This window comes from Myotis yumanensis, unplaced genomic scaffold, assembly GCF_028538775.1.
Source record: "Myotis yumanensis isolate MYYU_CA2020_CCGP unplaced genomic scaffold, mMyoYum1.0.hap1 SCAF_24, whole genome shotgun sequence".
Lineage (NCBI taxonomy): Eukaryota > Metazoa > Chordata > Mammalia > Chiroptera > Vespertilionidae > Myotis > Myotis yumanensis.
The window spans coordinates 10,782,037-10,806,317 of record NW_027223775.1 but is presented as its reverse complement, the minus strand read 5'-3'; the positions used below and the strand labels follow the sequence as shown (position 1 = coordinate 10,806,317).

Below are 24,281 nucleotides of genomic sequence, written 5' to 3'. Positions count from 1 at the left end.
ATGGCAGGCCCTGATTGGGGCCAGGCCCTGGGCTGGGATGGGGAACCGGGGGTGAGGGTGTGGTGGTGGACGCGGGAGGGGAGGGAAGGACGATGGAGGGAGGCAGGGAAGTGACGAACCTTATCGCCCCTGATCGCTGGCCAGGCCTGGGGACCCCACCCGTGCATGAATTTCGTGCACTGGGCCTCTAATCCTATCTAATAAAAGGGTAATATGCAAATTGACCCTCACAGCAGAATGACTGGGAATGACTGGTCGCTATGACACACACTGACCACCAGGGGGCAGACGCTCAATGCAGGAGCTGCCCCCTGGTGGTCAGTGCGCTCCCACAGGGGGAGCTCTGCTCAGCCACAAGCCAGGCTGACGGCTGCCAGGACAGCGGTGGTGGTGGGAGCCTCTCCTGCCTCCTCAGCAGCACTAAGGATGTCCGGCTGCAGCTTAGGCCTGCTCCCTGCTGGCAGGTGGACATCCCCCGAGGGCTCTCGGGCTGCCAGAGGGATGTCTGACTGCCAGCTTAGGCCCAATCACCCGGGGAGCGGGCCTAAGCCAGCAGGTGGACATCCCCCGAGGGCTCTCGGGCTGCCAGAGGGATGTCTGACTGCCAGCTTAGGCCCAATCCCCCGGGGAGCAGGCCTAAGCCAGCAGGTGGACATCCCCCGAGGGCTCTCGGGCTGCCAGAGGGATGTCTGACTGCCAGCTTAGGCCCAATCCCCCGGGGAGCGGGCCTAAGCCAGCAGGTGGACATCCCCCGAGGGCTCTCGGGCTGCCAGAGGGATGTCTGACTGCCAGCTTAGGCTCAATCCCCCGAGGGGCAGGCCTAAGCCAGCAGGCGGACATCCCCCGAGGGATCCCGGGCTGCCAGAGGGATGTCTGATTGCCAGCTTAGGCCCAATCCCCCGGGGAGCAGGCCTAAGCCAGCAGGTGGACATCCCCCGAGGGGTCCCAGACTGTGAGAGGGCACAGGCCGGGCTGAGGGACACCCCCCCCCCCCAGTGCACAAATTTTTGTGCACCGGGCCTCTAGTAAATTATAAGACTCTTCCCATGTCCGCGAGCGGGTGGTGAGCCCCAGGCAGGAGCCGTCAACAAGAATTAAATTCCGTGGTGTGTACGTTCTGTTGGTAACAGGTCTAACTGCGGCCAGGGCATTAGATAGTTACGACGTTTTTTTTTTTTTTTCCTTTCTCTCCCACCCTCCCCTCCGACTTTCTCAGAGCTGGCCTGGGGCTAACTGGGTCCCTTTCGGTCCAGAGTAAATAATTCAGTGGTTCCTGGAAGCTGCCAGGGACCTTGTTCTGGTTTCTGTGGCCTGTTCTGTGGGCAGCAGCTACTGTCATGCCGAGTGTCCGCCTTGGACGATATTATTATTTCAAACTAGAGGCTCGGTGCATGAAATTCGTGCACCAGTGGGGCCCCTGAGCCCGGCCTGCGCCCTCTTGCAGTCCGGGAGCCCTCGGGGGATGTCCGTTCTGATGGCTTAGGCCTGCTCCCTGTGTGCCCAGCTTCTGGCTGAGTGGTGCTACCCCTGTGGGAGCCCACTGACCACCAGGGGGCAGTTCCCGCATTGAGCGTCTGCCCCCTGGTGGTCAGTGCGCGTCATAGCGACCGATCATTCTGCCATTCCTTCGATTTGCAGATTAGCCTTTTGTTATATAGGATAGATTTGTATTGATTTCAGAGAGGAAGGGAGAGGAAGAGAGAGAGAGAGAGAAACATCCATGAGGAGAGAGAATCATGGACCGGCCGCCTCCTGCACGCCCCCTACTGGGGATCGAGCCCACAACCCGGGCATGTGCCCTTGACTGGGAATCGAACCCGGGACCCTTCAGTCCACAGGCCGACGCTCTATCCACTGAGACACACTGGCTAGAGCTTTGCTCTGATCTTGTCTATGTAACGCCCCCCCCCCCCCCAATAAGGCCAGCACTGCCACCTCAAAGCATTTGAGGGTACTTCCTTCCAGGCATTTCCAGACCTGGGACCTGTGGGTTTGATTAAACTGTGGAGTTAGCTAAGCCAAATTAAAAAAAAAAAAAAAGCAAATGAGAAACAGATGTCCAGTTTTATTTTTTTAAAAAATACATATTTTAGCCCTGGCTGGTGTGGCTCAGTGGATAGAGCATCGGCCTGCGGACTGAAGGGTCCCGGGTTCGATTCTGGTCAAGGGCACAGGCCCGGGTTGTGGGCTCCATCCCCAGTAGGGGGCGTGCAGGAGGCGGCCGGTCCATGATTCTCTCTCATCAGGGATGTTTCTCTCTCTCTCCTTCTCCCTTCCTCTCTGAAATCAATTAAAATATATTTTAAAAAATATAAATATATATATGCATTTATTTCAGAGAGGGAGAGAGAGAGAAACATCCATGATGAGAGAGAATCACGGACCGGCCGCCTCCTGCGCGCCCCCTACTGGGGATGGAGCCCACAACCCGGGCCTGTGCCCTTGACCGGGAATCGAACCCGGGATCTCCTGGTTCCTAGGTCGACGTTCTAGCCATTGCGCCACACCGGCCAAGGCCTTGCCCCGATCTTGTCTGTCTAACTCCCTCCTCCAACCGCCCCCACCCCCACCCACGACCAGAACGGGCTACTTCCTCCGGAAACAGGGCTTGTGGCTTTCATTAAACCGCAGAGCAAGCTAAGCAAAAAAAAAAAAAAAAAAAAATGCAAATGAGAAACAGCTGGTGAGTCAAGTCCTAGCCAGTGTGGCTCAGTGGATAGCGCGTCAGCCTGTGGCCTGAAGGGACCCGGGTTCGATTCCTGGTCAAGGGCACGTATCTGGGTTGCGGGCTCCATCCCCAGTGGGGGGCGTGCAGGAGGCAGCCGGTCCATGATTCTCTCTCCTCATGGGTGTTTCTCTCTCTCTCTCTCTCTCCCTCTCTCTCTCTCTCTCTCTCCCTCTCCCTTCCTCTCTGAAAGCAATAAAAATATATTTTTAAAAAACACCACGTTTGTAAAAACAGAGAGAGAGAGAGAGAGAGAGAGAGAGAGAGAGAGAGAGAGAGAGTCTTCCCAGCTCACTTTTGCTCTGAGTGGAAAAAAATGTGCGTAAGGACACTTTTGCCTCCTAATTCCCCTTCTCACCCCAACACATGGATCCCCAAGAATCACTGTGGGTGACTCGGGGGATCTCCCTGACGCAGGGACCCCTGTCCCAGGTGCCGGATCCTTGCAAAGGCGTGGCTGCAAAGTGGGGGAGCCCCCGGGGTTGGGGGGGGATGGTGGTGCCCACGGCGACCCTGCCCCCCTGCAGCAGTGGACACGGGCCTCATGCCTGGTGCGTGCAACTGGCTGGAGACGCCTGGGTTTTGCGCGCAACGAGGTGGTTGGAACCCCAGCCCCCTCCTCCCGCGCCCCATGCGCGTGCGTCACGCTCACACCACCCTCCCTGGTGCGTAACCCTGACACCCACAAACCGCGGCCCTTGCTTCCTTAGCCAGCCCAGCACCTGCGAGGCCCAAGGAGGCAGCTGGAAGGGGGACGCGGAGGGCGCCGCGCAAAGGCGAGAGGGGCGCAGTCTGCAAACTTGGGCCTGGCTGCTAGGGGAGCTCAGGTCGCCATGGACGCACGGACCGCCCTCTCCGGAAGTGGCCCCGTGCGCGCGCTTTGGGGATAAACGCGCCCGGGGCCTCCTAGCGCGTTGGGCAAAGGCACTTCGGACAGGCCTGGGGTGGGGTGAGGTGAGGTGGGGGTACGGGGGCGGGGGACCCGCCACACGGAGGCCCTGGGACCCGGGAGTGGCCGGCACACAGCGCTGAGGACGCGGTTTGGCACCGGTACATGCGCCTCTTTGGAGCGATGGCAATTGCGCCCGGGACTCTCCGGATTTCGCCTTGCAAGCACCTCAGAGGCCAAGGGGGCAGCTGGACGGGGGGCACGGAGGGCGCTGCGCAAAGGCGAGAGGGGCGCATTCTGCAACGTAGCGCCGGATGTGAGGGGACCCCAGGTCGCCATGGAGTATGCGCCTCCCTCCCCGGGGCGCGGGCCTTGTGGCAACCCACGCCCCGCCCCCCCTGCAGGGGTCTCCCAGCCTGTTGCGCAAGGGCGTTTTGGACAGGCGAGGGGCGGGTGAGGGGTTGGGGGGAAGGACAGGCAACATGGAGAACTTGGAGGACCCGGGACCAGGTTGTGGCGAGCACAGGGCCCTTAGGAGATCATTAGGGACCAGATTACGCGCCTTTGGAGAGATGGCAATTGCGCCCAGGCCCCCCCGGATTCCGAGGCCAAGGGGGCAGCTGGAACTAGGGGGAGAAGACGGGCGGTTTGCAAAGTCCAGAGGGGAACCCCGCGCAGACTGAGGCTGGATGCGAGGGGATCCCCACCCCCCACCCACGCCCCCACCCACACCCCGTCGCCATCAATGCGCGCACCTCCGTCTTCGGTGGGCGGTTTGCAAAGCTCCGAGGGGATCCCGCGTCGCCGGGAATGCATGTGCCCTGGACCAGAATCGAACCCGGGACCCTCCAGTCCACAGGCCGACGCTCTATCCACTGAGCCACACCAGCCAGGGCTCATTTCATTAAAAAAAAATACATTTATATTTTTATTGATTTTACAGAGAGGGAGGGAGAGGGAGAGAGAAACATCCATGAGGAGAGAGAATCACAGACCGGCCGCCTCCCGCACGCCCCCTACTGGGGATCGAGCCCACAACGCCCTTGACCGGGAATCGAACCGGTGACCTCCTGGTTCATAGGTCGATGCTCAACCACTGAGCCACACCGGCCGGGCAGGGTGGGGGATCTGGGGGTTCAGGGACCACGGCGATTGCATCTCGGGGTGACTTACGCCCTCTGTGTTCCCCCAACAGGACAAGGTGACTTTGATTTGGCCGACGCTCTGGACCCAGGTAGGTGCCCCAATATTGAGGGGGGTGGGGGGTTTTGGGGGGGGAGGGTTAAGAATGGGGTGTATTTCCCCCGAGACTGGAGACGCCTGTGAGCAGGTCTTGGCCAAAGGACACCTTCCACGTGACTTTTCTTTAATGGAAAATTTCCATCTTTTCATGTTGGATTTATTTATTTTTTTAATATATTTTTATGGATTTCAGAGAGGAAGGGAGAGGGAGAGAGAGAAACATTGATGAGGAGAGAGAATCATGGGTCGGCTGCCTCCTGCACGCCCCCTACTGGGCATCGAACCCACAGCCCGGGCATGTGCCCTTGACCGGGAATCGAACCCGGGACCCTTCAGTCCACAGGCCGACGCGCTATCCACTGAGCCAAACAGCCTTAGTTTTAAATGTTGCTCAATTTTTCTTTGTTCTCAGGGGCCATCCCTGTACCGAATATGAAATCACCATTTCTTTCTTTTTATTTTTTAAATTTGATTCTGAGAACCAAGGAATCTATATTTTTTATTTTTTAATGAAAAATTTTAATCCAAAGTATATTAATAAAAATTTTTATTTTAATCAAAAATATTTTAATCATTTTAATAAAAATTATTTTAATCAAAAAATTTTTAATCTTCACCTGATGATATTTTCCCCATTGATTTTTAGAGAGAGTGGAAGGGGGGAAGAGAGAGAGAGAGAGAGAAACATCCACGATGAGAGAGAATCATGGACCGGCCGCCTCCTGCACGCCCCCTACTGGTGATGGAGCCCGCAACCCGGGAATGTGCCCTTGACCGGGAATCGAACCCGGGACCTCCTGTGTCCCATCATCCTTTTAGAAAAGCTACTCACACTTCTTTCCTTCATGTCAATTGAGTGTTTTCTCTCTTTTATTTACAGACCCAACAAAGAAGCCGAGCTCAGGTGAGTGGTGACCTGGCTGGGCTTACCTGAGGAATGTGTGGGCGGGTGTGTATAGGCCGTGGTGTGTGTGCTACCAGTTGGAGCGTCTGCCCCCTGGTGGTCAGTGCACGTCATAGCGACTAGTAGACTGTCTGCCCCCTGGTGGTCAGTGCATGTGATAGCAATTGGTCGATTGCCCCCTGGTGGTCAGTGCATGTCATAGCAACTGGTCAGAGCGTCTGCCCCCTGGTGGTCAGTACACGTCATAGCGATTGGTCGATTGTCTGCCCCCTAGTGGTCAGTGCACGTCATAGCGACTAGTAGACTGTCTGCCCCCTGGTGGTCAGTGCACGTCATAGCGATTGGTCAACTGTCTGCCCCCTGGTGGTCAGTGCATGTCACAGCGATTGGTCTATTGCCCCCTGGTGGTCAGTGTACGTCATAGCGATTGGTCGACTGTCTGCCCCTGGTGGTCAGTGTATGTCACAGTGATTGGTCAATTGCCCCCTGGTGGTCAGCGCACATTATAGCGACTGGTCGACTGTCTGCCCCTGGTGGTCAGTGCACGTCATAGCGACTGGTCGACTGTCTGCCCCCTGGTGGTCAGTGCACGTCATAGCGATTGGTTGACTGTCTGCCCCCTGGTGGTCAGTGCACGTCATAGCAATTGGTCAATTGCCCCCTGGTGGTCAGTGCACGTCATAGCGATTGGTCGATTGTCTGCCCCCTGGTGGTCAGTGCACGTCATAGCGACTAGTAGACTGTCTGCCCCCTGGTGGTCAGTGCACGTCATAGCAATTGGTCAATTGCCCCCTGGTGGTCAGTGTATGTCATAGCAAGAGGTTCAGTGGCCTTAGCATATCATTAGCATATTACGCTTTGATTGGTCGAATGGCCGACCGGAAGACCGGACACTCAGCATATTAGACTTTTATTACATAGGAGTGTGCGTGTGTGTGTATGAAAAAAGATGTAAGCGATTGATGGCCAGGTATCAGACGTGACAAGAAAAGCTTAATCATTGGGGCCATGTCATTGGGAATCACAGTGAAACTTCACCGATTTCTTCCTGGGGGTTGGAGGGGGGCGGACACGCCCTGTGGTATCCGCTCTCCTGTTCCTGGCTGCGTACTATTCCACTGCATGGACGACAATACGTGTGGGTGGAGATGTGGACACGTCGGAACCCTGGTGCCTTGCTGGTTTGGACTTCCAACGGGACAACCACCCTGAGAAATAGCCTAGAATAGTTATTTTAAAAAAAATAATGGCGACATAGAGTGACTCCATGATATAGCAATTTTACGCCAAGGTGTATATATACATAGTAAAGGGTGTCCCAAAATTCACGCAAGATTCGAATGTTGCGTGAGCATTAACAGCAACAACAACAAATAAAAGCCTAATTTGACTCGGTTTATCGAATCAGATTCTAATATCTGTTGCCCTTGGATGTCAATCCCTTCGATTCGATCAGCATCACCAAGGACCAATGACGGCCCAGGAGCAGGGACAGGGAAGACCCATGGAGACCGCGGCTTTGCGTCTGTGCCAGCAAAGCCGGGGAGGCCATGGACCCCGATGTGCTATTCCACACATAACCCTAGACTGTCTGCTTTAAGAATCAATAAAAAATTTACAGTTTTTTAATTATAAACCTGTGTTTTCTATCAAAACTACTTCTTGCGTGAATTTTGGGACACCCTTTATATATATATATATATATATATATATATATATATATATATATATATATATTATATACATACCCCATGTTCAAAGGCTGTTAAATCGCATTGTTTACCAATATCTTCAGAAAAAAATATCACTTCTGCTGTCGTGGTAAACAACCTATGTCCCTATTTATAATGGTCTGGCTTTCTAGCAACTCCTGCGTGAAATTATAGCTAATTCGCCTGCAAATGTCAGGTGGTCATAATGATCTGGCCACTCAATATATATATATACACATATATATATATACACATATATATACACACACACACACACACACACACACACACATGTATATATATATATATATATATATATATATATATATAGATCGATAGATATAGATATAGATATATATATATATTATCCCTGAAAACACGGGGATTCCAACAAAAATGTACGGATATGTGCATAGCAGTGTGACAAGAGCCAATAAGTGGGGAGTATCCCAGTTTCCGTCCATGGGCCGATGGATAAATGAATGGGATCCATGCACACAGTGGAATAGTACGCAGCCAGGAACAGGAGTGAGGCTCTGACCAGCTACCATGCGGATGAGCCTTGAGCACATGAGGCTCAAGTGACATAAGCCAGACACAGAGACACAAAAACTAAAGAATTCCACTTATAGGAAATGCCCGGAATAGGTATTCTTGCCAGGAAATTTTATTTTATTTTTTAAAAATATGTATTTTTATCGATTTCATAGAGGAAGGGAGAGGGAGAGAGAGAGAAACATCCATGAGGAGAGAGAATCATGGACCGGCTGCCTCCTGCACGCCCCCTACTGGGGATGGAGCCGGCAACCCGGGCCTGTGCCCTTGACCGGGAATCGAACCCTGACCTCCTGGTTCACAAGTTGATGCTCAACCACTGAGCCACACTGGCCGGGCGACAGGGATGTCATTGTTTTCCAGGCTGCTTCTAAGAAAAGGAGATATTGTCTTTCTTCTTCTAAAAAAATGTTGTCTTTTTCTCTGCAGATATCTACCCAAAGCCGAAGCCCCCATATCCCCCGCAGCCCGGAAATCCTGATACCAGTGGAAGTAAGAACCCTCATTCCTTCCTTCATTCCTTCCTTTTTCTTCTTTTTTTTAAGAAATATATTTTTATAGAGAACCCGGTGCACGAATTCATGCACCAGTGGGGTCCCTCGGCCTGGCCTGTGGGATCGGGCCGAACCGGCTCCCCGACATCCCCCGAGGGGTCCCGGATGGCGAGAGGGCGCAGGCCAGGCCGAGGGGACCCCACCGGTGCACGATCGGGGCCGGGGAGGGACACGGGAGGTTGGCCAGCCGGGGAGGGACCGTGGGAGGGAGGGCTCCAGGGTGTGTCCGGCCCGTCTCGCTCAGTCCCGATCAGCCGGACCCCAGCAGTAAGCTCACCTACTGGTTGGAGCGTCTGCCCCCTGGTGGTCAGTGCACGTCATAGCGACTGGTCGACCCGTCGACTGTCTGCCCCCTGGTGGTCAGTGCACGTCATAGCGACTGGTCGACCAGTCGACTGTCTGCCCCCTGGTGGTCAGTGCACGTCATAGCGACTGGTCGACCAGTTGACTGTCTGCCCCCTGGTGGTCAGTGCACGTCATAGCAAGCGGTTGAGCGGCCTTAGCATATCATTAGCATATTATGCTGTGATTGGTTGAATGGCTGACCGGACGACCGGACACTTAGCATATTAGGTTTTTGTTGCATAGGATTGATTTCAGAGAGGAAGGGAGAGGGAGGGAGAGCGAGAAACATCCATGATGAGAGAGAATCATGGATCTGCCGCCTCCTGCACGCCCCCTACTGGTGATCGAGCCCGCAACCCGGGCCTCTGTATTTTGCGTGATTGGCTCGTCATTGGAGGGTGACCTTAGCTTCCTATACTGACCTTTGCGTTTTCCCACAGATATCTACCCGAGACCAAAGCCACCGCCCCCTCGGCCACAGCCTGGCTACCCCGACGGTGGAGGTAAGACCGGCGACTACTGGGGCTCATTTCATTTTTTTCGTTGTCAATCTTCAATCGGGGATATGTTCCCATTGATTTTTAGAGAGAGGGGGAGAGAGAGGCGGGAAGACAGAGAGAAACATCGATGTGAGAGAGACACATGGATGGGCTGCATCCTGCTCGCGCCCCGACCAACCCTGGGCTGGGAAGGAGCTTGCAACCGAGGCATGTGCCCTTGACCGGAATCGAACCCGGGACCCTTCGGTCTGCAGGCTGATGCTCTATCCACTGAGCCAAGCTAGAGCTGCATATCTATATCTATATCTATATCTATATCTATATCTATATCTATATATCTATATCTATATCATCTATATCTATATCTATATCTATGTCTATATCTATATCATCTATATCTATATCTATATCTATATCTATATCTATATCTATATATCTATATCTATATCATCTATATCTATATCTATATCTATGTCTATATCTATATCATCTATATCTATATCTATATCTATATTCTATATCTATACTATATCTATATCTATCTATCTATCTATCTATATGTATTTTTATTTTAAAAAATTTTACATACAAAAAACATTAATATTTCAAAAAAACGATTTTAAATTTAATAATGTCACATGCAATGAACATTAATATCTCAAGTCACATGGATTCTTTATGGAAAAAAAAACCATAGAGGTAGGGGTGGTGATATTGGCCTTGATGTCGATACATTTTACAGTAATTCAACAACCCTGAAAAGCAAACACCTTACCAGGCAAAAGGAGTGTGCAGCCCGCTACGCCGAGGGCTTCCGGAAGCTTCCGGAAAGTTTTGGAAGGTTCTGGAAGCTTCCGGAAGGTTCTGGAAGGTTCTGGAAGCTTCCATCAAGCTCCTTAGGGAGTTTTGCTGAACACAAATTCATCTCGCCCAGTAGGGGTCGCTAAAAGCAAGGAGTAAGATTCAAGGCAACAGCTCATTCATTAAAGAGCAACACCAAACACTTAGGATCAATTCAGGAGGGAAAAAAAAGTAAAAAAAAAAAAAAAATCCTTGAATGATAATTTAAAAAAAACAACAACAACAAATAATCAATAAAAATGAAAAGAAATAACTAAAATGAATAGCTGTTTTGTTGTTTGTTTTGTTTTTTATAAAAGGAGTTTACTGCCTCTTTATATGGTGGCTCAGTGGTTAGCGTCGACCTAGGAACCAGGAGGTCCTGGGTTCGATTCCCCGTCAAGGGCACAGGCCCGGGTTGTGGGCTCCATCCCCAGTAGGGGGCGTGCAGGAGGCGGCCGGTCCATGATTCTCTCTCATCACGGATGTTTCTCTCTCTCTGCCTCTTCCTTCCTCTCTCGGGAAACAATAAACATTTTTAAAACGAAAAGATTTCACCCCATAAAACCCGAGATGCTTTCACGCTAATATTGGCTCCTGGCTTTGATAAGCCATCAACCAGCATTTGCGATAACCCTGAACTTCAGAAGGTTAACATAGGTATTGATCTGACAAATATGTGAGCTACATTGTCTTTTTTTAATAAAAAATATATATTTTTTATTGATTTCAGAGAGGAAGGGAGAGAGAGAAACATCCATGATGAGAGAGAATCATGCACCGGCCGCCTCCTGCACGCCCCCTACTGGGGATCGAGCCCACAACCCGGGCCTGTGCCCTTGACCGGGAATCGAACCCGGGACCTTGCAGTCTGCAGGCCGGCGCTCTAACCACTGAGCAACACCGGCCAGGGCATAAATATCTGATTTTTATTTATTTATTTTAATTTTTGTTAATGTATTTTATTGATTTTTTTACAGAGAGGAAGGGAGAGGGATAGAGAGTTAGAAACGTCGATGAGAGAGAAACATCGATCAGCCGCCTCCTGCACGCCCCCCACCGGGGATGTGCCCGCAACCGAGGTCCATGCCCTCGACCGGGAATCGAACCCGGAACCCTTGAGTCCGCAGGCCGACGCTCTGTCCACTGAGCCACACCGGTCAGGGCCATGTCTGGTTTTTAAAAGAGACGCTATGAGCAGCCGCTACGAATAACCTATGACATTGTTCTGTGCATCGGACCGATCGATTGCGTGATTGGCTCGTCGTCGGAGGGTGTCCTTAGCTTCCTATATTGATCTTTGCGTTTGCCCACAGATATCTACCCGAGACCAAAGCCACCGCCCCCTCGGCCACAGCCTGGCTACCCCGACGGTGGAGGTGAGACCGGCGTCTACTGGGGCTCATTTCATTCTTGTTGCTGTTGTTAATCCTCAACCGGGGATATTTTCCTATTGATTTTTAGAGAGAGAAGGAGAGAGAGGGGGGAAGACAGAGAGAAACATCGAAGTGAGAGAGACACCTCGATGGGTGGCCTCCCGCACGTGCCCAGACCAGGCCCTGGGCCGGGGAGGTGCCCACAACCGAGGTACGTGTGTGCCCTTGGCCGGAATCGAACCCGGGACCCTTCAGTCCACAGGCCGACGCTCTATCCACTGAGCCACACCGGCCAGGGCTCATTTCATTTTATTTATTTACTAGAGGCCTGGGGCACGAAATTCCTGCAGGGGGAGGGGGCGGCTCTCAGGCCGGCCTGCACCTTCTCAAATCCAGGGCCGTGTGGGGATCAGCCCTGAACCGACAATCGTGCGTCCCTCTCACAATCCGGGAATGATGGCTCCTAACTGCTCCCCTATCTGCCTGCCTGCCTGTACCCGTAACTGCCCTCCCCTGCTGGCCTGATCGCCCCGTAACTGCCCTCCCCTGCTGGCCTGATCGCCCCTAACTGCCCTCCCCTGCCGGCCTGATCACCCCTAACTGCTCCCCCCTGCCGGCCTGATCGCCCCTAACTGCCCTCCCCTGCCGGCCTGATCGCCCCTAACCGCCCTCCCCTGCTGGCCTGATCGCCCCTAACTGCCCTCCCCTGCCGGCCTGATCACCCCTAACTGCTCCCCCCTGCCGGCCTGATCGCCCCTAACTGCCCTCCCCTGCCGGCCTGATCGCCCCTAACCGCCCTCCCCTGCCAGCCTGATCGCCCCTAACCGCTCTCCCCTGCCGGCCTGATCACCCCTAACTGCTCCCCCCTGCCGGCCTGATCGCCCCTAACTGCCCTCCCCTGCCGGCCTGATCGCCCCTAACCGCCCTCCCCTGCTGGCCTGATCGCCCCTAACTGCCCTCCCCTGCCGGCCTGATCACCCCTAACTGCTCCCCCCTGCCGGCCTGATCGCCCCTAACTGCCCTCCCCTGCCGGCCTGATCGCCCCTAACCGCCCTCCCCTGCCAGCCTGATCGCCCCTAACCGCTCTCCCCTGCCGGCCTGATCGCCCCTAACCGCTCTCCCCTGCCTGCCTGATCGCCCCTAACTGCCCTCCCCTGCCAGCCTGATCGCCCCTAACCGCTCTCCCCTGCCGGCCTGATCGCCCCTAACTGCCCTCCCCTGCCAGCCTGATCGCCCCTAACCGCTCTCCCCTGCCTGCCTGATCGCCCCTAACTGCCCTCCCCTGCCAGCCTGATCGCCCCTAACCGCTCTCCCCTGCCGGCCTGATCGCCCCTAACTGCCCTCCCCTGCCAGCCTGATCGCCCCTAACCGCTCTCCCCTGCCTGCCTGATCGCCCCTAACTGCTCTCCCCTGCCTGCCTGATCGCCCCTAACCGCTCTCCCCTGCCGGCCTGATCGCCCCTAACTGCCCTCCCCTGCCTGCCTGATCGCCCCTAACTGCCCTCCCCTGCCTGCCTGATCGCCCCTAACTGCCCTCCCCTGCCTGCCTGATCGCCCCTAACTGCCCTCCCCTGCCGGCCTGATCGCCCCTATCCACTCTCCCCTGCCGGCCTGATCGCCCCTAACTGCCCTCCCCTGCCTGCCTGATCGCCCCTAACTGCCCTCCCCTGCCTGCCTGATCGCCCCTAACTGCCCTCCCCTGCCTGCCTGATCGCCCCTAACTGCCCTCCCCTGCCTGCCTGATCGCCCCTAACCGCTCTCCCCTGCCGGCCTGATCGCCCCTAACTGCTCTCCCCTGCTGGTCTGATCGCCCCTAACCCCTCTGCCTTGGCCCCGCCCCCGTGGCTTTGTCCAGAAGAACGTCCAGAAGACGTCTTGTCTGTCCAGTCTAATTAGCATACTACCCTTTTATTAGTATAGATTTCTTTATTGTTAAGTTTAAAAATGTATATTTTTATTGATTTCACAGAAGAAGGGAGAGGGAAAGAGAGAGAGAAACATCCATGAGGAGAGAGAATCATGGACCGGCCGCCTCCCGCACGCCCCCGACTGGGGATGGAGCCCCCAACGCGGGCATGTGCCCTGGACCGGGAATCGAACCCGGACCTCCTGGTTCACAGGTCGATGCCCAACCACTGAGCCACACCGTCCGGGCACAGGGGGTTCTGGAGGGCATTTGGGGAACGGTCCCGTCTTTCCCTCCACAGGGTACATCAGCGACGCCGACGACGGCCGATACCCGCCCAGGCCCAAGCCCCGGCCCCCGGCAGGTCTGTGTGCACTTCTCCGACTGACGGGGAGGGTCCCGGGGCCCCAGGTCCCCGCCTGGTGCACCCTGGGCCCCTGTGGGAGATGCGGGGGTGGGGTCTCCCCGTCTTTCCTGCCTCTTGGGGTGCGGGCTGTGCATCTGGAGGTTCGGGACTTGGCCAAAGGGGTGCATAGCGGTGGAGATTTCATTTAAATGGTGTCATTCTCTCTCTTTCTCTCTTTTTAAAATATATTTTGATTGATTTCAGAGAGGAAGGGAGAGGGAGAGAGAGAGATAGAAACATCCGTGATGAGAGAGAATCACGGATCGGCCGCCTCCTGCACGCCCCCTACTGGGGATCGAGCCCACAACCCGGGCCTGTGCCCTTGTCCGGGACTCGAACCCGGGACCTCCCGGTTCCTCAGTCGATGCTCAACCACTGAGCCACACCGGCCGAGTATGCACACCTGCCTTTAGCTGCTAGTGGGTCTGTGAGTATGTGTGTGTTTGTGTATATATCTCTCTGAATATCTATATCTATATATCGATATCTATCAATATAGATACATAGATATGGATAAACAGAAATTGATATATAGATGATATAGATAGACAGTGGGGCCTTGACTTACGAGTTTAATTCGTTCCGAGACCGAGCTCGTTAAGGAGCTCCTTAACTCAAATTACTCTGTCAACTCAACGCAAAACATCGGGGGACAGACAGCTGGTATCTCAAAAAACTCGTTAGTCGGGACACTCGTAAGTCAAGGCCCCACTGTAGTGTAGATAGATATAGATATAGATATAGATATAGATATAGATATAGATATAGATATAGATATAGATTAGATATAGATATAGATATAGATTAGATATAGGTATAGGTATAGGTATAGGTATAGGTATAGATATAGATATAGATATAGATACAGGTACAGATATAGATATAGTATAGATATAGATATAGGTATAGGTATAGGTATAGGTATAGATATAGGTATAGGTATAGATCAGTGATGGCGAACCTTTTGAGCTCGGCGTGTCAGCATTTTGAAAAACCCTAACTTAACTCTGGTGCCGTGTCACATACAGAAATTTTTTGATATTTGCAACCACAGTCAAACAAAGACTTCTATTTTTGATATTTATTTTATATATTTAAATGCCTTTTAACAAAGAAAAATCAACCAAAAAAATGAGTTCACGTGTCACCTCTGACACGCGTGTCATAGGTTCGCCATCACTGGTATAGATATAGATATAGATATAGATATAGGTATAGGTATAGGTATAGGTATAGGTATAGATATAGATACAGATACAGATACAGATACAGATATAGATATAGTATAGCTATAGGTATAGGTTTAGGTATAGTTATAGATATAGATGATATAGATATAGATATAGATATAGATACAGATATAGTATAGGTATAGGTATAGATATAGATATAGATATAGATATAGATATAGATATAGATATAGGTATAGATATAGATATAGATATAGATATAGATATAGTATTGGTATAGGTATAGGTATAGGTTTAGGTATAGGTATAGTTATAGATATAGATGATATAGATATAGATATAGATATAGATATAGATATAGATATAGATATAGATATAGATATATACATACACACAGGGTGTCCCAAAAAATGTTCCTAGACTTTAGCAGCTGACAGCTCAATGTTGAAAATGAAACGCATTTTAATAATCACTGCCTTTATTGACAATTATTAAAAATGTGTGTATACATCTTTTGGGACACCGTATCTATCATCTATCTATCTATCTATCTATCATCTATCTATCTATCTATCTATCTATCTATCTATCTATCTATCTATCTATCTATCTATCTAAAAGCCTAAGAGACCGAATGACCGATCGACTGAACGACCGGTCAACCGGTCGCTATGACACACACTGACCACCAGGGGGCCGGCGCTCAATGCAGGAGCTGCCCCCTGGTGGTCAGGGCGCTCCCACAGCCAACCTCCTGCAGCCCCTTCCCCCAGCTGGCCGCTCCTCCCCACCCCCATTGGCCCCAATCGCTGGCCAGGCCGCGGGACAGAACCTGTGCATGAATTCGTGCACCGGGCCTCTAGCATAAATATATATATATTCCTGGGGTCTAAAACACACCATTATGTCCATCTGGACAACCTCCAGGTATGTCTGGAGGCCACCACCCCCCATTAATTTTTAGAGAGAACAGAAGGGAGGGAGAGAGGATATTTTTTTCATTAATTTTTAGAGCGAGTGGAAGGAAGGGAGAGAAAGAGAGAGAGAGAGAGAGAGAGAGAGAGAGAGACATCGACTGGCCGACCAGTCGACTGTCTGCCCCCTGGTGGTCAGTGCACGTCATAGCGACTGGTCGACCAGCCGACTGTCTGCCTCCTGGTGGTCAGCGCACGATATAGCGACTGGTCGACCGGTCGACTGTCTGCCCCCTGGTGGTCAGTGCACGTCATAGCGACTGGTTGACCAGCTGACTGTCTGCCCCCTGGTGGTCAGTGCACGTCATAGCGACTGGTCGACCGGCCGACTGTCTGCCCCCTGGTGGTCAGTGCACGTCATAGCGACTGGTCGAACCGGCCGACTGTCTGCCCCCTGGTGGTCAGTGCACGTCATAGCGACTGGTCGACCGGCCGACTGTCTGCCCCCTGGTGGTCAGTGCACGTCATAGCGACTGGTCGACGGGCCGACTGTCTGCCCCCTGGTGGTCAGTGCACGTCATAGCGACTGGTCGACCGGTCGACTGTCTGCCCCCTGGTGGTCAGTGCACGTCACAGAGACTGGTTGACCGGTCGACTGTCTGCCCCCTGGTGGTCAGTGCACGTCACAGCGACTGGTTGACCGGTCGACTGTCTGCTCCCTGGTGGTCAGTGCACGTCATAGCGACTGGTCGACCGGTCGACTGTCTGCCCCCTGGTGGTCAGTGCACGTCATAGCGACTGGTCGACCAGCCGACTGTCTGCCTCCTGGTGGTCAGCGCACGATATAGCGACTGGTCGACCGGTCGACTCTCTGCCCCCTGGTGGTCAGTGCACGTCATAGCGACTGGTTGACCAGCTGACTGTCTGCCCCCTGGTGGTCAGTGCACGTCATAGCGACTGGTCGACCGGTCGACTGTCTGCCCCCTGGTGGTCAGTGCACGTCATTGCGACTGGTCGACCAGCCGACTGTCTGCCCCCTGGTGGTCAGTGCACATCATAGCGAGCGGTTGAGTGGTCTTAGCATATCATTAGCATATTACGCTTTGATTCGTTGAATGGCCGACCGGACGACCGGACACTTAGCATTTTAAGCTTTTGTTGCAACCGGGACCTGTGATCGAACACGCAACCTGGGTCCGTGCCCTTGGCTGGGAGCTGAGCCTGCGACCGGGGAGCCATGACATGGGGGGACCCCTGGCCACCGTAGGGGGTTCTCTTTGGGGGTGACTTTAGGCCCAGGTGACAGTTGCTGGAACCCCAACTTGTGCGGGTAAAACGGTCCTTCATTCCACCTTCTTCTCTCCTGCAGGTGGCGGTGGCTACGGCAGTGACAGCTACGGAGGCTCCCACGGTAACCCCACTTCCGGGGCCCCCCCAGAGGGCGGTGGGTGGTACAATTGGGGGAGTATGTCCAGCCATAGCTCCCAGCTGGGCTCCCACAATGCCTTGTTCCTGGGGTCTTGGGTGTTGGGACTCTCGCTAGATAGAGGATGTCCCAAAATTCATGCAAGAAGTCATTTTGATAAAAAACACAGGTTTATAACTAAAAATTGTAATTTTTTTATTGATTCATAAAGTACACAGTATAGGGTTATGTGTGGAATAGCACATCGGGTCAGTGGCCTCCACGGCTTTGCTGGCACAGACGCACTCTTTTGTTGAAATTTAACAGCCTTTGAACTTGGGATATGTACATAGTGTATATATACACAAAGGGTGTCCCAAAATTCACGCAAGAAGTAATTTTGACAGAAAACACAGGTTTATCATTAAAAACTGTAAATATTTTATTGATTCATAAAGGACAAGGTCTAGGGTTATGTGTGGAACAGCACATCGGGTCCATGGCCTCCCTGGCTTTGCTGGCTCAGACGCCAAGCCGCGGTCTTCATGGGTCTTCCTTGTCCCTGCTCCTGGGCCGTCATTGGTACTTGGTGATGCTGATCGAATCGAAGGGATTGACATCCAAGGGCAACAGATATTAGAATCTGATCCAATCAACCGAGTCAAATTAGGCTTTTATTTATTTTTTGTTGTGAATGCTCACGCAAAATTCAAATCTTGCGTGAATTTTGGGACACCCTATATAATCTAACATATGTATGAACCTACATACGTATGTATGTATATCCATCTATCTATATAAAAGCCTAATATATTTTTATTGATGTCAGAGAGGAAGGGAGAGGGAGAGAGAATCATGGACCGGCTGCCCCCTGCTGGTTGGGGATCAAACCTGCAACCCGGGCGCGTGCCCTTGAATCGGGAATTGAACCTGGACCTCCTGGTTCACAGGTCGACGCTCAACCACTGAGCCGGGCCGGCCGGGCATGGATTCATTGTGTCGTGGTTGACATATCGCTGATATATACATTTTTAAAAAACTTTTTGCTGGATTTCAATGGCTCCTATTCTGCAAAGCCATTTGTACGGCCAGACGCATGAGAAATATTGGTCTAGGGCAGTGATGGCGAACCTATGACACGCGTGTCAGAGGCGACACGCGAACTCATTTCTTTTGGTGGATTTTTCTCTGTTCAACGGCATTTAAATAGATAAAATAAATATTAAACATATAAGTCTTTGTTTGACTGCGGTTGCAAAGATCAAAAAATTTCTATAGGTGTCACGGCACCAGAGTTAAGTTAGGGTTTTTCGAAACGCGGACACGCCGAGCCCAGAAGGTTCGCCATCGCTGGTCTAGAGTTTTCTTTTAATTTTTTTTTTTTTTTAAATGTATGGGTATTGTCGAAAGTATTATATACGTCCTTTCCCCCCACCAAACCCCCCCATTGATCCCCTCGTCCACACTCCTGCCCCCCACCCCCCGGCCTTCACCCCCATATTGTCTGCGTCCACGGGTGATGCACCAATACGTACAAGTTCATTGGTTGGTCTCTTCCTGCCCACCCACCCTCCCCCGCCTTCCCTCTGAGATTCGACACTCTGTTCACGCTTCTCTGTCTCTGGGTCTGTTTTGTTCATCAGCTTATCTGGTTCATTCGGTCCCAATTAGGACTGAGATCATGCGACACGTGTGTTTCTCCGGCTAAAAGGATAAAATAAAAATTCAACGAAAGGAGCCCCGGCCGGTGTGGCTCAGTGGATAGAGCGTCGGCCTGCGGTCCTGGGTTCGATTCCCGGTCAAGGGCACAGGCACGGGTTGCGGGCTCGATTCCCAGTAGGGGGCGTGCAGGAGGCAGCCGGTCCCTGATTCTCTCTCATCGTGGATGTTTCTAACTCTCTCTCCCTCTCCCTTCCTCTCTGAAATCAATAAAATAAATATATTTTTAAAAAATTCAGCAAAAGGAGCAACATTTCGTATCAAGCGCTTTTTAAATTTTTTTTTTTTTGCAAATCTCTAATTATTCTTTACATGTCGCTCTGCAGACATAACAAAAAGTGTAAAGATCTCTAAGTTTGCTTTTAAAATATAAATATAAATATAAATATAAATATAAATATAAATATACATATATATATATTTACTTTTATTGATTTCAGAGAGAGGAAGGGAGAGCGAGAGAGAAACATCGATGATGAGAGAGAACCATGGACCGGCTGCCTCCCGCACGCCCCCTACTGGTTGGGCATGGAGCCCGCAACCCGGGCCTCTGCCCTTGACCGGGACTCGAACCCGTGACCTCCTGGTTCCTAGGTGGACGCTCAACCCCTGAGCCACACCGGCCGGCATCTCTTCGTTTTCATTGGCCCTGGTGCCGATGCATCACGTGTTTTGGACGCATCTGGTGGGGTTTTGCCCCTCGTGACCATTCAGAGAGCCAATGTGCACGCGGCTGAGGCAGGCCCCGCCCTTTGGGGGCGGGACCAAGCGCCTCCAGCTCCACGGGGTTTCCTGGGCATGAGCAGAAAGGGCTGGGGGGTGACTGTGTCTTCCGATCGGATGCCCTGGTGGCTTTGCCCAGAGTCTTTCTCTCCGGGGGTTCCTGGCTTCCAAGTATGGGCGGCCTCATGGGCTCTTTCGGTCCTGCAGGTGGAGGGCGCAATAGACCCGGCTCCAATGGATATAATTATGGTAAAGGCAGGGTGTCCGCAATGCCCTGGGTGCTGGGGGTTTGGGGGGGGGAGGAGAGGGGATTCTGCACCCCTATTTGTCTGCGCCTTTTGCACGGGATCTGAGTCACGACCTGGGCCCCTGCTTTGCACGCGATTTCGTTGTTGCTTTTGCAAAAGAATATGTTTGCATCGATTTCACAGAAGAAGAGAGAGAGAGAGAGAGAGAGAGAGAGAGAGGCATGAATGATGAGAGAGAGTCATGGATCGGCTGCCTCCTGCACGCCCCCTACTGGTTGGGGATGGAGCCTGCAACCCGGGCATGTGCCCTTGACTGGGAATCGAACCCTGACCTCCGGGTTCCTAGGTCGATGCTCAACCACTGAGCCACACTGGCCCGGAGAGGCCTTAGTAGCTCAAAGGGATGGAGACTTGCTTGGTGCTGCATGCCTTTGTGTGTCCCTGTGCATGATGTAGCTATGGACACGCATGTGCATGGGTGTGTATGGGTGTGTGTGCATGTGCTGGTGGCTGTATGTGCATATGCACACCTGTGTATTGTGCACACACGTGTGTGAGCGTTGATTTGCATGCATGTGCACGTGTGCTCAACACCTGTGCACATGCACGTGGCCTTTGCACATCCACACATGCATGTGTGAGCACACGATGCACGTGCACATGTATGCATGTTCTGTGCACGTGCGTTCGTGTGCATATGTGTTTATGCGCGTGGCTTTGTAAGTCCACACATGCACACGCGGGCATAGATTTGTGTATGTGCGCGTGTGTGTTTGTGCACACGTGCACATGCATGTGGCATTTGCAAGGTCACATATACATGCAGGGATGTACGTGTGTTCACCTGTGCTACACATGCAGCAGGTTTGCAAGCGTGCACCTGTGTGTGTGTAGTTTGCACACGCAGACATGGGTGCCCACGTGTGTGCCTACATACGTGTGCACATGCATGCACACGTGTGCATATGTGTGTGCTTGTCTGCATTGCACGTCTTTGCTCATGCGTGCGTGTTCCCTGACCCTCGACGTGCACGCTGTGTTCCGGGTCCCTTCATGCCCCATTCCAGTCCCCAGGGTGAGAGGTCGGCCATTGGGGGCTGCGATTGGCTCCCTCCAGTGCACGAGTGACTCTGCGCTTTTCCCGTTACAGGTGGAGGCGGCTACAACACGTATGGCAACCCGCACGGTAATACATGGGTGCAGCCCACCCCCATCTTTTCATTTTTAACACTAGAGGCCCGGTGCACGAAATTTGTGCACTCGGGGGGGGGGGGTCCCTCAGCTCGGCCTGCGCCCTGTCGCAGTCCGGGAGCCCTCGGGGGATGTCCGAGTGCCCGGGAGGTAGGAAAGGCTCCCACCACCGCCACTGCGTTCACCAGCCGTGAGCCCGGCTTCTGACCAGCAGGGTCAGTTCCTGTGTTGAGCGTCTGCCCCCTGGTGGTCAGTGCTTGTCATAGCGACCGGTCGTTCTGCCCTTTGGCTGACTGTGAGAGGGCACAGGCCAGGCTGAGGGACCCCAGTATACAGGGATGTGGGAGGTTGGATTGCTGCTGGGGTCCGGCCGATCGGGACTGAGCGAGACGGGCCGGACACGCCCTGGAGCCCTCCCTCCTGCCGTCCCTCCCCGGCTGGCCAGCCTCCCGCGTCCCTCCCCGGCCCCGATCGTGCACCAGTGGGGTCCCTCGGCCTGGCCTGCGCCCTCTCGCCATCCGGGACCCCTCGGGGGATGTCGGAGAGCCGGGTTTGGCCCCATCCCGCAGGCCAGGCCGAGGGGCTCCACGGGTGCACGAATTCATGCACCGGGCCTCTAGTTATTAATATTTTGCAAAAAGAATTAATTTTTTATAAAGCCCTAGAAGGCTTGGATCAGCAGATAAGGCATCGACCTTTGGATTGAAGGGTCCCGGGTTCGATTCCCAGTCAGGGCACACGCCAGGGTTGTGGGCTCGATCCTCTGTGGGGGGCATGCAGGAGGCAGCTGACCCATGATTCTCTCTCATCATGGATGTTTCTATCTCTCCCTTCCTCTCTCTCTCTTAAAAAATAAAATCAATAAAATATATTTAAAAAAAGAATTAATGAAAGAGATGTATCAGTTGTCTAGTGTGAAGTTTTCACACCGTGACCGCTGAGAAAATTAATGGAAAACATGTATCAGTCAGCTACGCTGTGTAACAAAGGATCCTGAAACAGAGTAGCTTGAAGCACAACCATTGTTTTGTAAAGAATTAATGAGCCCTGGCCGGTTTGGCTCAGCAGATAGAGCATCGGCTTGCAGACTCAAGGGTCCCGGGTTCGATTCCGGTCAAGGGCATGTACCTGGGTTGCGGGCACATCCCCAGTGGGGGGGCGTGCAGGAGGCAGCCGATCGATGTTTCTCTCTCATCGATGTTTCTAGCTCTCTGTCCCTCTCCCCTCCTCTCTGTAAAAAATCAATAAAATATATTTTAAAAAAAGAATTAACGAAAACGGTGTATCAGTTAGTTCTGCTGCGTAACAAAGCGTCCTGACACACAGTAGCTTGAAACACAGCCATTTATCCGGTGAGCGGATGGGCACGGCTACACGAATCCATTCTTTTGTAAAGAATGAATTCTATGGAGGAATCGAAGGGAGACCAGCGGTAACACCCATTTAGTTCCCGGACGGGGGGTGACGGTGAGCTAAGTTAGGGTGTAGGCGTTCCTGCTGGCCCCGATTTTTTTTTTCCCCCTTCAGACGATCTCGCTTTTCCTTGACTCCTGCAGGCAACACGGTAGCGACAATCGTGTCTCCCATCGTATCCGTCGTGGTGGTGACGCTGGTGGGGGCCGCGGTCGGCTATTGCCAACGCAACAGGAGGAGAAATTGCTTTAGAGGAAACGGTGAGTTCCACCCCCCACCCCGTTTTTTTTTTTCCTATTTATAGAAAATACGTACTTTCTGGTATCTTTCACGAGCAACGTTATTTCTGGGTAAGTCCAATAGAGACCTTCGTGCCTAATTAAGGGATTATTTTTTTGGTTTGTTTTTCTTCCATTCGTTTTTAGAGAGAGTGGAAGGGAGGGAGGGAGGGAGGGAGGTTGGGGGGGAGAAAGAGAGAGAGAGAGAGAGAGAGAGAGAGAGAGAGAGAGAGACATCGATGTGAGAGAGGCACATAGACCAGTTGTCTCTTGCGTGCCCTTGACTGGGAATCAAACCCATGTGGGCCTACATTCTAACCAGTGAGCCACACTGGGCCAGGGTGCAAATATTATTATTATTTTTTTTAAAATATATTTTTATTGATTTCAGAGAGGAAGGGAGAGAGAGAGAGATAGAAGCATGAATGTGAGAGAGAATCATGGATTGGCTGCCTCCTGCACGCCCCCTACTGGGGATCGAGCCCACAACCCGGGCATGTGCCCTTGACCGGGATTCGAACCTGGGACCCTTCAGTCCACAGGCTGATGCTCTATCCACTGAGTCAAACCAGCTAGGGCTCAAATATTATTTAAAAAAAAATATATATATATATATATATTTATTGGTCTCAGAGAGGAAGGGAGAGGGAGAGAGAGATAGAAGCATCCATGATGAGAGAGAATCATTGACCGAGTGCCTCCTGCACGCCCCCTACTGGGGATGGAGACCACACGCACCCTGATGAGTAATTGAACTGTGATCTGCTGGTTCATAAATTGACGCTTACCTACCAGCCAAGCTATTTTGAACGAAAGGCATAGAGTCAGTTACTCAAGTCATGTGGGATGTTCACAAACTATCCTATATCTCCCTAACCGGTGTGGCTCAGTGGATAGAGTGTCGGCCTGCGGACTGAAGGGTCCCGGGTTCGATTCCTGGTCAAGGGCATGGACCTGGGTTGCGGGCACATCCCCAGTGGGGGGCGTGCGGGAGGCGGCCGATCGATGTTTCTCTCTCATCGATATTTCTCTCTATCCCTCTCCCTTCCTCTCTGTAAAAAATCAATAAAATATACTTTTTAAAAATATCCTATATCATAAAAGGCCAGCGACCAGAACGACTGCTCAACCAGTCGCTGGGAGGTTCACTGACCACCTCTGGGTCCCTACCCCGGCCCAGCCCGCAGGCTCTGACCACAGCATGGCCAACGGGGAACCATGGGAAACTTGGGTGGGTGGCGATGAGC

At 52.4% G+C, this 24,281-nt stretch overlaps 1 protein-coding gene across 4 annotated transcripts in view; it reads left to right on the top strand.

Annotated features, from left to right (window-relative positions):
* XG (Xg glycoprotein (Xg blood group)) overlaps nucleotides 1-24,281 on the top strand; it is a 35,186-nt gene that overhangs the window by 8,534 nt on the left and 2,371 nt on the right. Inside the window, exons 2-11 of one of the 4 annotated variants that reach the window (XM_070402713.1) lie at nucleotides 4,810-4,848; nucleotides 5,737-5,760; nucleotides 8,457-8,519; nucleotides 9,367-9,429; nucleotides 11,583-11,645; nucleotides 13,849-13,911; nucleotides 17,427-17,468; nucleotides 20,112-20,153; nucleotides 21,303-21,338; nucleotides 22,900-23,016. In XM_070402713.1, the coding sequence (XP_070258814.1) occupies nucleotides 4,810-4,848; nucleotides 5,737-5,760; nucleotides 8,457-8,519; nucleotides 9,367-9,429; nucleotides 11,583-11,645; nucleotides 13,849-13,911; nucleotides 17,427-17,468; nucleotides 20,112-20,153; nucleotides 21,303-21,338; nucleotides 22,900-23,016 (552 nt within the window). The remainder of the gene's footprint in view (nucleotides 1-4,809; nucleotides 4,849-5,736; nucleotides 5,761-8,456; nucleotides 8,520-9,366; nucleotides 9,430-11,582; nucleotides 11,646-13,848; nucleotides 13,912-17,426; nucleotides 17,469-20,111; nucleotides 20,154-21,302; nucleotides 21,339-22,899; nucleotides 23,017-24,281) is intronic. The other 3 variants (XM_070402715.1, XM_070402714.1, XM_070402716.1) reach the window with 3 other exon arrangements.